The sequence below is a fragment of the Bos javanicus genome, chromosome 1 (genome assembly GCF_032452875.1).
Source record: "Bos javanicus breed banteng chromosome 1, ARS-OSU_banteng_1.0, whole genome shotgun sequence".
NCBI lineage: Eukaryota > Metazoa > Chordata > Mammalia > Artiodactyla > Bovidae > Bos > Bos javanicus.
Genome location: NC_083868.1, coordinates 80,882,363 through 80,897,022, shown reverse-complemented (window position 1 = coordinate 80,897,022; position 14,660 = coordinate 80,882,363). Strand labels below are relative to the sequence as shown.

The following is a 14,660-nucleotide window of genomic DNA, read 5'->3' as shown; positions in this document are numbered from 1 at the left end:
TAAAGAAAATCATCCTTTGAGGTTATTTGATCTTTGGAAGCAGTCATTTGAAGTCAGTAATAGAGGATGACAAAGAGACTCAATTTGATTATAGAGTTCTTGCTTGGAAATAATGTGTGACCATAAAATAAGAAAATGATTTTCTTGACTAAAACTAGTAGGAGAAGAATGTCACAGATACTTTGAATAATCCTAGCATTGTTCAAAAAGTACATAGCCTCTCATTATGATTGCTTCAATGTATGAAACTCATTACAAATTCTGGTGTGTTTTTTTTTTAGTTATTCTTTCTGTGTGTCACACATGTACCTTCATTTTCCTACCTCTTTGCTCAGACACAAACCTAAATGTAAAGGAAAAAAATTCACTTTTAAAAATGTAATGTATAACCTTTTAATGAAGTATCTTCTCCCTCTCCTGCATCCCCAGGCGAGACTTCTATAAGATCTTGGGGGTGCCTCGCAGTGCCTCTATAAAGGATATTAAAAAGGCCTACAGGAAACTAGCCCTGCAGCTTCATCCTGACCGGAATCCTGATGATCCACGAGCACAGGAGAAATTCCAGGATCTGGGTGCTGCTTATGAGGTGAGTCAGGAAGAAGGTAAAGTATAAATAAAACCTGCAGATACAGAAAAGACTGTAACACAGAGTAACACTCCCATTTTTCAGGTCACTTTTTAAAAGAAATAGACAACAGATAAAAGTAGTACTCAATGCTATATTGTACATGTATTTTAGAAGGTACTACACTTCCTGCCCTTTTCATATCAGCATTTGTTTTATTAAGGAGAGTAGTGTTAACAAAGATGAATGAAAGCAGATAGAATTGGTAGATTAATTAGTAGATTGATCTTCAGTCGGTGTGTTTGGAAGTTGGAGCCAGAAGCAGAAACAAAATCTAAATGAGGATTGCAAATCCACCTGCCTATATGGACCAGGCAGATAATATGCATGGCAGGTATAAGATAAAACAGGAGAGTGGATATTCTGCCTCCATTTTAGCAATCAACAGGGAATGAAGAGGACTGTGACAAACTGAAGACTTGACTCATTTCAAGGGAGCAGCTGGTGTTCAACCCCAACCAGTTTTTGCCATATATAGAAGTAAGCACTGTGTTGCCAGATCATTTAATTTTTCTAGAGGAGTGGAATTCCTGATTTTTTTGGTAAATTTTCCTGGTTATAACATGTTGGGAAGTAATTCAATTTAAAATTTTCTTTTATGTGCAGATCAAAGAAAACATAGCTATAGTTTGAATTTGCGACCTCTAATCTAGAGGTTAAAACACTTTGATGTGTATCATTTCATTTAATCTTCATTAGGACAACATGAAATATAGTAGAGCTGGGCATATTCTTATTCCCATTTTCTTTCTTTCTTTTTCATTTTTAACAACACAGAGGAATATTTACTGAATCCTTAATCACCTTTTTTGCTATTTGAAAAACCATTTCACACAGAACCATTTTACAGAACACAATGGTGAAAAAATTTTTACAAATAAGCAACTGATAATCTTTCATGTGTATTAATTTAAGAGTTAGCTGCTTTGCATGTGTTGCAATTCACCTTTCTCCTAGAAATAGGATAAGAGATCTGTGGTTATATTTTTTTTCAACTTTGTTGAGATATAATTGATAAATGAAATTGTAAGATATTTAAAGTGTGCCTTGTGGTGATTTGATATGTGTATACATTGTGAAAGGATTTTGCTCAATCCACCACATCATGTATTTCTTTTTATAGTGAGGACATTTAAGTTCTGCTTTCTTCACAACTTGCAGCTATACAATACAGTGTTATCAATTCTAGTCACCATTTATTCCCGTTTCCTAAAAGGGCACAGAAAAAAATAATTTGACTCCAGTAGTCAGGGAGCTACAGCTTCTGAATTCAGATTAAATCCCTGTATAGTGAGAAGATTGGAAACAAGTCTGAAAAATATTTTAGTGGGAAAAAACCACAAAGACGGGATTCCAAGGCCTCCTGGGTTAAAGAAGTGAATGAAGTAAAAGTGATTTATATGCTCATGAAACTTAAAATTAAAGGGGTTTCCCTTTCTTCTCTCAACACCTATAGGACCAAAATTCTTAACCTTAGGCTCACAAATAAACTTGAGAGGGTTGGTGGACCCTCTTAAATTACTGTATGTAACATTTTGTTTCTTGTTAATATGGATTCCATGTTTTGCACTTTATTTTCCATGAATACTCCCATTGCTTGCTAGAAACCCAATAATAAAAAATATTTTCTGGGAGAACTGTTGCTAAGAATTTTCCGTGCTCTTTATAGATTCTGCATGTTGTTTCACCATGACCTAGGCAGGCTATACATGCATCATTCAATGAGATTGCAATTTAACTCAGAACCTTTCTAGTCCCCAGTTCAAATTTTCTTTCTTCTTTGCGTCTTTCACTTGATTGCCTATCTTTGGCCCTTGGATAAATTAGTGTCCACAAATCAAAATCTCACTAAAGTTGAAGGGTCTATTGTGAATACATCTGTCTTCTCTACTGAGCTGAGATTACTGCAGGCATTTTAATTAGTTGAGACTGGTTGATTGGCCAGTCAACTAAGAAATTCCTTTCTTTCTCTTAAAAAAAAAAGTTTCCAAGACTGGAATAAAACTGCATTCTTTAGATAGAAGAGAAGTGAGGAGTAAGTGAATGATAATAGATAACTTTGAGGGTAGTTTTGGATGAGTTATTACAGAAGCCTCCTATGTCCAAAAAGAAGCTGACTTAAAAATAGTCTTTGTTTGGAGGGGTTTGAAATGGAATTTCTTATGGATCCAATCTGGAATTCATTTCTTTGCCAAGACAAGAACAGAGAAGTGGACTTGAAAGTGAAAATATTGAAAATCCTGATCACATAATAATAAGGGTTTTTTTGTTTGTTTTTTAAGTTAACTCTGCCCATTTCTATTTCCCCAAAGTAGCTTTTTTTTTTTTTTTTTTTAAGGATATTTATCAAACCCTTTATTTTTCACCTGCTCTGTCATAGTGGCTTTAGTTGAGTACTCTAGTCATTTCTAGTCTAACTCATTTCTCTTTGATTTTAAGAATGCTCACTTTCTTATACACTGACTTTCTTCTTATCCTTCTGAATGTATCTTAAATGTTAATAGATTTTTTTACTGTGGTTCCTTACACATCATTCAGGCCCTGAGCCAAAAATGTGTCCTATTTACATATGCCAATCAGATCTTCCCTTTCTTTTGCTGAGTCAACAAGCCCCATATACTTCCAACCTTTTTTTTTCCTGAGCCAACACAAGCATGAGTTTCAAAGAACTTTTTCCTTCAGTCTGCTATCTAAATAGAAATGTAAGAATACCAAAGAACATAAAGTTGTTTAATTTTCAAAGTTATGTTGTTGTTTAGTTGCTAAGTTCTGTCAGTCTCTTTGCGATGCCATGGGACTGTAGCCCTCCAGGCTCCTCTGTCCATGGAATTCTCCAGACAGGAATTCTGGAGAGGGTTGCCATTTCCTTCTCCAGGGAGTCTTCCCAATCCAGGGATCAAACCCGCATCTCCTGCTTAGCAGGCGGATTCTTTACCACTGAGCTACCAGGGAAGCCCCTTCAAAGTGCATATATTTCAGAATGCTGTCAATAAATGGGAGGCTTTTTTTGGAAGGCAAATTTTGAATAACACTGAAGTTTATTTTGTTTTACATTCTTTATTCTAGATATGAAATGGTCCCATGAGAAAGCATATACTTATGACTGAGCATCTAGTTTTGTAAAACCATTAAAACTTTCAGTCATTTCAGTTCAGTTCAGTCGCTCAGTCGTATCCAACTCTTTGTGACCCCATGCATCGCAGCATGCCAGGCCTCCCTGTCCATCACCAACTCACAGAGTTCACTGAGACTCACATCCATCAAGTCAGTGATACCATCCAGCCATCTCATCCTCTGTCGTCCCCTTCTCCTCCTGCCCCTAGTCCCTCCCAGCATCAGAGTCTTTTCCAATGAGTCAACTCTTCGCATGAGGTGGTCAAAGTACTGGAGTTTCAGCTTTAGCATCATTCCTTCCAAAGAAATCCCAGGGCTGATCTCCTTCAGAATGGACTGGTTGATCTCCTTGTAGTCCAAGGGACTCTCAAGAGTCTTCTCCAACACCACAGTTCAAAAGCATCAATTCTTCGGGGCTCAGCTTTCTTCACAGTCCAACTCTCACATCCATACATGACTACTGGAAAAACCATAGCCTTGACTAGACAGACCTTTGTTGGCAAAGTAATGTCTCTGCTTTTGAATATGCTATCTAGGTTGGTCATAACTTTCCAAGGAGTAAGCATCTTTTAATTTCATGGCTGCAGTCACCATCTGCAGTGATTTTGGAGCCCCAAAAATAAAGTCTGACACTGTTTCCACTGTTTCTCCATCTATTTCCCATGAAGTGATGGGACCAGATGTCATGATCTTCGTTTTCTGAATGTTGAGCTTTAAGCCAACTTTTTCACTTTCCTCTTTCACTTTCATCAAGAGGCTTTTGAGTTCCTCTTCACTTTCTGCCAGAAGGGTGGTGTCATCTGCATATCTGAGGTTATTGATATTTCTCCCGGCAATCTTGATTCCAGCTTGTGCTTCCTCCAGCCCAGCATTTCTCATGATGTATTCTGCATATAAGTTAAATAAGCAGGGTGACAATACACAGCCTTGACGTACTCCTTTTCCTATTTGGAACCAGTCTGTTGTTCCATGTCCAGTTCTAACTGTTGTTTCCTGACCTGCACATAAGTTTCTCAAGAGGCAGGTCAGGTGGTCTGGTATTCCCATCTCTTTCAGAATTTTCCACAGTTTATTGTGATCCATACAGTCAAAGGTTTTGGCATAGTCAATAAAGCAGAGATAGGTATTTTTCTGGAACTCTCTTGCTTTTTCGATGATCCAGTGGATGTTGGCAATTTGATCTCTGGTTCCTCTGCCTTTTCTAAAACCAGCTTGAACATCTGGAAGTTCACGGTTCAGGTATTGCTGAAGCCTGGCTTGGAGAATTTTGAGCATTACTTTACTAGCGTGTGAGATGAGTGCAATTGTGTGGTAGTTTGAGCATTCTTTGGCATTGCCTTTCTTTGGGATTGGAATGAAAACTGACCTTTTCCAGTTCTGTGGCCACTGCTGAGTTTTCCAAATTTGCTGGCATATTGAGCGCAGCACTTTCAGAGCATCATCTTTCAGGATTTGAAATAACTCAACTGGAATTCCATCACCTCCACTAGCTTTGTTCATAGTGATGCTATCTAAGGCCCACTTGACTTCACATTCCAGGATGTCTGGCTCTAGGTCAGTGATCACACCATCGTGATTATCTTGGTCGTGAAGATCTTTTATTAAAACTTTAGAAAGTCTTTTTTCAAGTTGTGAAATTGAGCTTGAGCATCCTTTGTAGAGCAGTGTCCCTTTTCACTCTTTGCAATTCAGACTCAGGGCGTTATGAGCTGTATGTGCCAGACAGCACTCTTCCACAAATGGATTTCTGCATATATCAAAAGAATGAAAGGGGAATATGAAAATATCGCAGTGTAGACCTTTCATTTGATTCCCTCGACTTTCCAATCTCTTAATTTGTGTGGGGTAGTGTCGGGTAGAGCTTATGGTATAGATACGTGAGGCTGAGCAAAGTTGAAGGCTGTCCTTATTTACTGCTTCTGTGACTAATGACAGTCTTGTCTGTCATGTCCCGGGTTTATAGTTTAGAGAGATAATATAGCATAGTGGTTAGCAGCGTAAGTATGGGAGTCAAACTACATGGGAAGTGAACCTGAGGAATTCATCTCACTCTTTCCTGTTACTGCCCTCACATTCATAGCCATGTCGCTAATCTTGTTAGTGCTAATCTGCATGATGTTTATGCAGCTAGGTGAGTTCTGATCAATTTAAATTAAAAACATGAGTTGAGCATTGTGAAAAGTTACAGAATGAACGCTGATCAAAGAATTTACTAACTCTTAAACATGCCTTAATACCGTACATAATAAAAACCACAATCCACTAAAATTTTACACACAGTATCAGAGTTTAAAAATTTTAAAACATAAATGTGAATGCACCTTACCAAACCATTACCAATTCATAATCGTTTCCTCCACTGGCTTTTGCCCCCAGGTTCTATCGGATAGTGAGAAACGGAAACAGTATGATACATATGGTGAAGAGGGCTTGAAAGATGGGCATCAGAGCTCCCATGGAGACATTTTTTCACAGTAAGTAATTTATCCATCTGCAAGGTATTAGTGTCTGAGAGTGGATCACTTAGTGATTATTAAAGAATTATCCTTGCTCCCTTGTTCAGAATCTTTTGATGAAGAGTACAACTCAACTGATCCTTGACCAGAAGGTCATTCATCATCCTTTGTATGGGAATATACTTCTCTATTTTCACAAAGCTCAAGCAAAGACAGGTAGTACTTACAGGGATGTCCTCCTAGCCAACCATATCAGTTGAATCAGTCCCGACTCTGTTGAGGGTGATATATGTTGGAAACCAGTTCCATTTGTCTCCTCGCTGTCTTCAAATCTGCAAACCACTTACTGAGCAAGGTGATTCTTGTAAGAGAGAGAAATTCCTGCCGCTATACCCAAAGCTGCCTCTTCATCCTGGCAGCAAGAAAGGGATGATTGTGATCATCAGCATTGGTGGAAGGAGTCAGGGCAGAGACTGTCTGTCTCTTGCTGCTCCCAGCTTTCTGAGGAGGCTGAGTGGCTGGATGATAAACACCTTACCTTCCCACTCTTTGAGGCCCACTTTATTGAACATTTGAATTTTCATGTGCTCTGATGATGCATAAACAGGAGGTCCTGATTGGGGGTTTTGAGTCAAATTATAAATAAAAAGATATTTGAATATGCGTTTCTGTGGGGAGGATGCAGTGCTTTCTTCAGATTCTTAAAGAGTTTTGTGAACTCAAAAAAAGTAAGAATCACAGTTGCTATGTTTAGTGTTTGGGGGTGATGGTAGATTTTTAGGACCTGTGAAGATGTGTGAGTAATACGGTTAGGAAATCCTCCTCTTCCGCAGGATTGATTTGGCTGCTTTAGCCTACCAGGGAAGTGTTCTGTTCGAACCTCTTGGCAGTTAGAGGTGATAGCCAGAGATGCCAGAAAGAGAAAAGGCTCTGCCCATGCCCCTCCTGCACCAAAATCCTCCCCCTCTGCTTTTATTCAAGATTCAGGGAGTCTATTCACCGAGACTGGGGGTTTTTTTGTCTTTTTTTTTTTCTGGAGGGAGGGGTTGAGGGGTTGTATAGTTGTCATCACTATGCTGACATCTGAGACTTCTTAACCAAAATTTAAGATTATGATTAGAACTCCTATGAAGTTAAAGGTCATTGTTTATATTAACCTTAAAGTGATGCTTTAAATATTTAAAGTGATGCTTCTGTTATTTAACACAAGTTAATTTTGATCATATGAGACCAGAACTTCCTTTTCTGTCAGATCCAGAGTTTTACTGAGGCTGATGCTTTTTTAGTTTAATTATATATCCAAGATTTTTGTACAAAGCAGTAGCTTCTTTCACCAAAGTTAGTATCTAAAAAGCATATAAAGGTGAACACTACAAGAGTCCAAAATTACTACTGGGTTCAGCAATACATGGGCTTATATATACTATACCCTTTCTCAATATCTCCATTATATTCTGATATTTGTCAGTATTAAAGAGATTTTTTTTCATTGATTAAGAATTCATTGGCATACTTTATACACTGTACTGTATGTCTTCAGTTCAGTTCAGTCGCTCAGTCGTGTCCAACTCTTTGCGACCCCATGAATCACAGCACTCCAGGCCTCCCTGTCCATCACCAACTCCCGGAGTTCACTCAGACTCACGTCCATCGAGTCAGTGATGCTATCCAACCATCTCATCCTCTGTCGTCCCCTTCTCCTCCTGCCCCCAAGCCCTCCCAGCATCAGAGTCTTTTCCAATGAGTCAACTCTTCTCATGAGCTGGCCAAAGTACTGGAGTTTCAGCTTTAGCATCATTCCTTCCAAAGAAATCCCAGGACTGATCTCCTTTAGAATGGACTGGTTGGATCTTCTTGCAGTCCAAGGGACTCTCAAGAGTCTTCTCCAACACCACAGTTCAAAAGCATCAATTCTTCGGCACTCAGCTTTCTTCACAGTCCAACTCTCACATCCATACATGACCACTGGAAAAATCATAGCCTTGACTAGATGGACCTTTGTTGGCAAAGTAATGTCTCTGCTTTTGAATATGCTATCTAGGTTGGTCATAACTTTCTTTCCAAGGAGTAAGCGTCTTTTAATTTCATGGCTGCAATCTAGACAATATTAAAAAGTTTTTTTGTGTTGGGGCAATATATATGTGCTGTATATTTATACTATAAATACTATATAAGTTATAGATGATGTTATTACTTCAGTGTATGTATTAAAAATGTCTTTCAGTTTTGCTCATTGGTAGGTCACAGTATTTTATCAGTGTGAAGAAAACTAAAATTGTAAGAGGTGAATTCTGATTTCTTTTCCTGATGATTTTACACTTACCAACAGCTTCTTTGGAGATTTTGGTTTCATGTTTGGAGGAACCCCTCGTCAGCAAGACAGAAATATTCCAAGAGGAAGTGATATTATTGTAGATCTAGAAGTCACTTTGGAAGAAGTGTATGCAGGAAATTTTGTAGAAGTAAGTCCAAATTATTCAGCTCTTCATATTCTCTAGAATGTGTTCTTATGACTAAAACTAAGAGGTTTTTGGGTACCTTCTCTGTCTTTTAGGAAGGGGGCAGTGCATAGAATTGAATTAATCATAATCCTTGGTTCATGATACGCTGTAATTGTTATGAACTCATCTCTCAGCCCCAGAACTTAATAAAACAATAAACCATGACTTATATCTACCTACATGCTACTTCCCTATTCCATCCCCCACCTCCCTTCCAAGGTGACTACGTCGTATCCTGAGTTTCGTCTCTGTTGCCACTCTTTGTTTATTTGTTCTATTATATGTGTATGTATACCTGAATAGTATTTCGTTCACTCACATTGTTTCTGGCTTTCTGAAAACATCATCAGACTGTACATTATCTTGTGAGACTGCCCTTTTTTTTACTTACTCTTAATATTGTCGGGATTCACCCATGTTGTTGCTTACAGCTATAATTCTACTGAATAGAATTTCACTGCGACCACATTGGATCAATAAGCATGTAGGTTGTTTCCAGTTTTTTTCCAATTCCAAACAGCACTTTTAGGAAGCCTTATACCTATGTTCAAGTACAGAGAATAATTTCCCATGTTCCCTTGCAGGCCTGTTGTCTGTAGTCATTGGCTATACATAAAGTACACATCACTTTCTTGTAGTTAGCATGCTCCTAAACAAATTCCTTGTTAATCTAATTATTGTAAAGAATATATGTATGTGACCTTGCTATTTAAATGCCCCCACGGTCGATTCTTTTTAAGAAAAATAATTACTCTAAAACAGCATAGTGGTTAGAAGTACAGACTTTGGAGCTAGCCTGCCTGATTTAGAGTCCTGGCTCTGCCGTACATTGGTTGTGTGACCTTGGTCATATTACTGAGCCTTGCTGTACTCTCATTCCATTCTCTGTAAAATGGAGACGATAGCGGCATCTATGTCATAAAGAGTTCGTAAATATATGTGATTAGGGCCTTGCTTGGCACACAGTAAGTGCAATAACTGTTAGCTCTAATTACTTTTATTGTTTATTCTGTTGAACTGGGCTTCATACATTCGTAGGCTTTGAGGGATTTTTCTCCAAGCATTTGCCTCATTCAGCGGCATAGACATGCGTTTCTTCATATATTTTAGTTTCCTTTGATTTGGAGGGATCAGAATGTTCGATTGCAGTCAGCTACAAGGAGATGCTCATTGTGTCTCTTCTTACAGGCTGAGTATCTAGACTGAGGCAGCATTGGAAAACACTGCCAGATTGAGTTGCCTGAAACAAGGAAGTGTTTTCATGAGGTTAATCATGGCTAATCTTGGAGTGGGAGCCACATGCCAGCTTTTGAAGGCTGTGGTTGTTCTTCAGGGCTCCTGCTTTACACAGCTCAGATTTCTCAAGAAATAGTAATTCTGTGGACTATGTTAACTCAGTAGTATTTCTTTGTGGCTTAGAGAAAGTGATCCTATACATACTATCTTCTAGTTCTCTTCTTTCTTACCCTCCTCTCTCTCGTCCAGCTTTAGAATTCGAGTCTGTTAAAGATCCATTTACTACAGTCCTGAGTGGGGGCTGACTTGTAACTCCTCCAGGACTTCTCTCAGCTGTGGGTCTCTCTGAAGGATGGCTTGGGAGAGAAGGGAAGGTTCCAGCCCAGATCCAGTGAGGAAACTGAAATCTGGGGGATGCAAAAGAGAAGCTTATGCTGTGTGTGCACTTCCTAGGTGGTTAGAAACAAACCTGTGGCGAGGCAGGCCCCTGGCAAACGGAAGTGCAACTGCAGGCAGGAGATGCGGACCACCCAGCTGGGCCCCGGGCGCTTCCAGATGACCCAGGAGGTGGTCTGCGACGAGTGCCCGAATGTCAAGTGAGTAGAAGCACCTTGTTCGCTCTGCCAGGGGACACTTTAATCATCTCATTGGTCTAATAAAATGCCAATGGTCCATACCTAGATTTTTTTCCTTCCCTCTCTTCCTCATGTCCTGCCAGAGGACAGAGGAAAGAAATTAACATTTTTGTTTCTTCTTAAAGTATCTCTTCTGAATATCTTCTTTTATGTCTATAAACTAATCAGCTTTATTTCTGAATATTCTTAAGGCTGTTGGTATTCCATTTTTTTCTACTTGGAATATTTAGAGCAATCTTACATGTCCAGCTAAATTTCAGATTAGAGACATACTGTTTGCTGATTATATTATGAACAGAACTATATAATTGAACCTTCAGTTGTATATATTAAATCTAGCTATTTGTGGGATCAGGGGAAAAAATCAAATAGGATAAACTCACCTGTTAGATTTTCTGATAAACATGACACTGTCCTTTCAGGTGGACATTTATGTAAGTGTAAGTGGTTTTCTCTGCTACTGATCCTCGTGTTAAAGCAGCCAGCCCACTGTAGGCCCTTTTGGAACCAGTGGTTGTGTGATTACTTGATATATAGAAGCTTTGCCCTGGCATTTGGCAGGTGGAAGGTGTAAGTGGATATCAAGTGGCTTTGTCATCTAGAGATACAGGCTAGTCTTCCAAGAAAAAGTAGATTGAGTAGATAAAACTTGAATTATCTGTGTCTGGGATTTGGTTTATATTTTCATTTGTTTTTCCTTTTAAATTCTCTTTGTCTCAGACTAGTGAATGAAGAACGAACACTGGAGGTAGAAATTGAACCTGGGGTGAGAGACGGCATGGAGTACCCCTTCATTGGAGAAGGTGAAATATTGACATTGATGTTTTATTACCGTAACTTTCTGCTCTCTGACTGCTTATGAATACCTCCCACCTCACCCCACACTTCATGGCCACATAGTAAATGCATGCATCATTTCCAACACACTTCCATCGTTTTTTAGGACACAGGAAGCCTTTTGTGACCATCTTTAAGCTCTAGCATTACTGTTTATCCTCTGAATACAGTGGCCAAAAGTTACTGTCCAGTAGCCTAAATTGGGCTTCCCAGGTGGCGCTAGTGATAAAGAACCTGCTTGCCAGTGCAGGGGGCATAAGAAACGTGGGTTTGATCCCTAGATCAGGAAGATCCCCTGGAGGAACGCATAGCAACCCACTTCAGTATTCTTGCCTAGAGAATCCCATGGACAGAGGAGCCTGGAGGACTATGGTCCATGGGGTTGCAAAGAATCAGACACGACTGAGCGACTTAGCATGCACACACAGCCTGAATTATATCAAAGTTTAAGATGTTCAGAACTTAATGGAGTAATTTGAACTCTGCAATAAAAGAAGAGATGTAACTCTAATTGGCATTAATAAGATGCTCTCAGACCTCATTTTGGGGTTAAATTTAAAACTCTAGAAGAAAAAATAGCTTTATAAGGTTCAGAAATCAGTGAATCATTCTTTGTTTAGGAAATAGGTCAACTTATTTACTTCTGTGCCTGAGGCACAGGTGAGCCTCACTAATCTGAAATTTGATATAACCAGGTAGAGAGACTGCGCTCACAGATAGGCTTAACGGTCAAAGCCCAAGTTAGTGGCTTTAAAAACTTTTTTCAGTTACCAAACAGATTTGCAGTGTTCCGCTTACAATGTGTGGTAATCTCTTCTGAGTAGGTGAGCCTCACGTGGATGGAGAGCCAGGAGACCTGCGATTCCGAATCAAAGTTGTCAAGTAAGTCATCTCAGTTTGGAAGCCTTCTTTGGGTTGGAGCCTCTTATTGAGTCTAAATATTTATTTACTCAGGACTTAAGATTCTGAAAGATGTTGGGAGGAGAGCATTGACAAGACAAGTAAGGAGCTGTGAAAGAGAAGCAGACAAGGAGGTCAGAGATATTAACTGAGGAAATGCGCCCTATGCAATAATGGGAGACTTTTCCATAGAAACGACCTACTGTGACGTCATCTGCAGCTGCTGGGCAGCTTCCCTGGTTGCCTCTCTTCAACATGCAGTGCCCCTTACATAAGAATTTTGCCTGGAACTCAGGCTTTCTTGTTTACCATCTTGGAGACCAGTGATGCCTCTACTTCTAAGGATTCATTGAAACAGGATTCCCACCCAAATATGGAGAAATGGGCCCCCAGTGCCAAAGACTTTTATCTCTCTCATAGCACTCCTTAATCTCAGTGATCTTTCCCCAGTGTTCTTCATCTGCCTTGTCTTTCTGATCACTTCCCGGGAAACTGGGATATGTTCTGTTCCATGAATAAACCTAGTCCCTTCTCAAGTCCATATCTGCCAGAATTCCCTCTTGTCCTGTCCCCAGCCTCCCATGCACCCTCCTTATCTATAGCTTCAGAGCTGACTGCGCCTTATAAACCCAGCTCTGGGATTCCCGCCGATCTCTGATGCCCTTCTCCCCCAATTCCACGGCCAGAAGTTGTCCTTCTCTTTTTTCCATAATCTGATTACTTGTATTTTAATTATATGCTTTTGCTGTTGCTGATCATAAGCTCCTGAAGATGAGGGTTTAATAAATCCTACTAACTTTATAGTCTCTATTAATACTGTACACAAAGGAGTGTCTTAAGAGATGCTTATTGTTTGAAAGAGTGGTATCCATCCTTTTCCATGACTTGTCTAAAACCTTTTTGAACTCTCCCAAAAAAAGGCTTTGAAAGTTACTGATGTTTACCTTGTTCTCTTCCAGGCACTCAATATTTGAAAGGCGAGGAGATGACTTATACACAAATGTGACAATCTCCCTCGTAGAGTCCCTGGTGGGCTTTGATATGGACATTACTCACTTGGATGGTCACAAGGTAAGCAAACTAGTTCTTTTAAAAGTCTGTCCTTTTAAAGCCTTCTTGTGGCTGATGTTGAGGTTACTTCAGTCCTTTGCAGCCACGGAGACATGTTTTGCTCGCCCCTTCATCCTGATGCTCTGCTGAGCTGTGACATGAGCTCTGGGTATCAGTGCTCACCAGAAGCTGTGTTGTGCTCCGAGAGTACAGTCCTTCTCTAGCATCCCCTTTTGCTTTTCAGGTACATATTTCCCGCGATAAGATCACCAGACCCGGAGCCAAGCTATGGAAGAAAGGGGAAGGGCTCCCCAACTTTGACAACAACAACATTAAGGGCTCTTTAATAATCACTTTCGATGTGGATTTTCCAAAAGAACAGTTGTCAGAGGAAGCAAGAGAAGGTGAGGGTATAATGTTTACTGTTCAGGGAAAGATGAGATCTGCTTTAGAAGGATCAGAGGCTTGGAGGGTGAAGGCTACAATGGTTGCTTGAGAAGAGGGCCCAGGTGGTGGGTTGTAAGTAAAAAGGAAAAGGTAAAGGAAAGAGGTCAAAAGTGGAAAGAGGACAAAGAAGAAGGGATGGAAGACAGCTGAAGAACTTTCTGTCCATTCCAGTTGCCTCTTCTCATGGGATTTTGTGCGATGTGTGTGTTGTGTGTCTGCCTGAGACACAAAGACAAGGGCTCACCTTGGACGTGCGTGTATGGGTATCCACATGTGATGAAGTTGGACAAGGGTAGTTACTTGTTTAATTCCGATCCATGCTTGTCCTAGGGCCTTTTGTGGAGCCTCTCTGTGAAACATGCTCTTTAAGCTGCATTTTTGTTAATGGAGTCATTTGTTCATTCTTTCCCCAGGTATCAAACAGCTACTGAAACAAGGATCAGTGCAGAAGGTTTACAATGGACTGCAAGGATATTAAGAATGAATAAAATTGGACTTTGTTTTAAAATAAGTGAATCAGCGATATTTATTATCTGCAGGGGTTTTTTTTGTGTGTGTATTTGTTTTCATTTTCAATATGCAAGTTTGGCTTTTTTTTCTTCTAATGACGGTCATGAAATGAGTAAGCAGGCTTAAGAATTTGTCCATTTGTGTTGAGAAAAGAATGACCAGCAAAAGGTTTAACAATACCTCTCCCTTTGGGATTTATGTCTGGTGCTGCCGCCCGAGTTTCAAGAATTAAAGCTGCAAGAGGACTCCAGAAGACACTGTACAAAGGGTTGGAGTTAATTGTTAGCTGTTTCATTTGAAATGCCAACTGGAGAAGTCTGTTTTTAAATACATTCTGTTGTTAATTTTT

At 39.7% G+C, this 14,660-nt stretch overlaps 1 protein-coding gene across 2 annotated transcripts in view; it reads left to right on the top strand.

Annotated features, from left to right (window-relative positions):
* The window catches only part of DNAJB11 (DnaJ heat shock protein family (Hsp40) member B11), a 22,160-nt gene extending 7,500 nt beyond the window's left edge, over positions 1-14,660 (top strand). For both annotated transcript variants that reach the window (XM_061413410.1, XM_061413419.1), the window contains 9 exons: positions 430-586; positions 6,116-6,213; positions 8,525-8,657; positions 10,386-10,528; positions 11,288-11,370; positions 12,229-12,286; positions 13,264-13,375; positions 13,599-13,758; positions 14,215-14,660. In XM_061413410.1, coding sequence (XP_061269394.1) covers positions 430-586; positions 6,116-6,213; positions 8,525-8,657; positions 10,386-10,528; positions 11,288-11,370; positions 12,229-12,286; positions 13,264-13,375; positions 13,599-13,758; positions 14,215-14,279 — 1,009 coding nt within the window. In that variant the 3' untranslated portion in view covers positions 14,280-14,660. The remainder of the gene's footprint in view (positions 1-429; positions 587-6,115; positions 6,214-8,524; positions 8,658-10,385; positions 10,529-11,287; positions 11,371-12,228; positions 12,287-13,263; positions 13,376-13,598; positions 13,759-14,214) is intronic.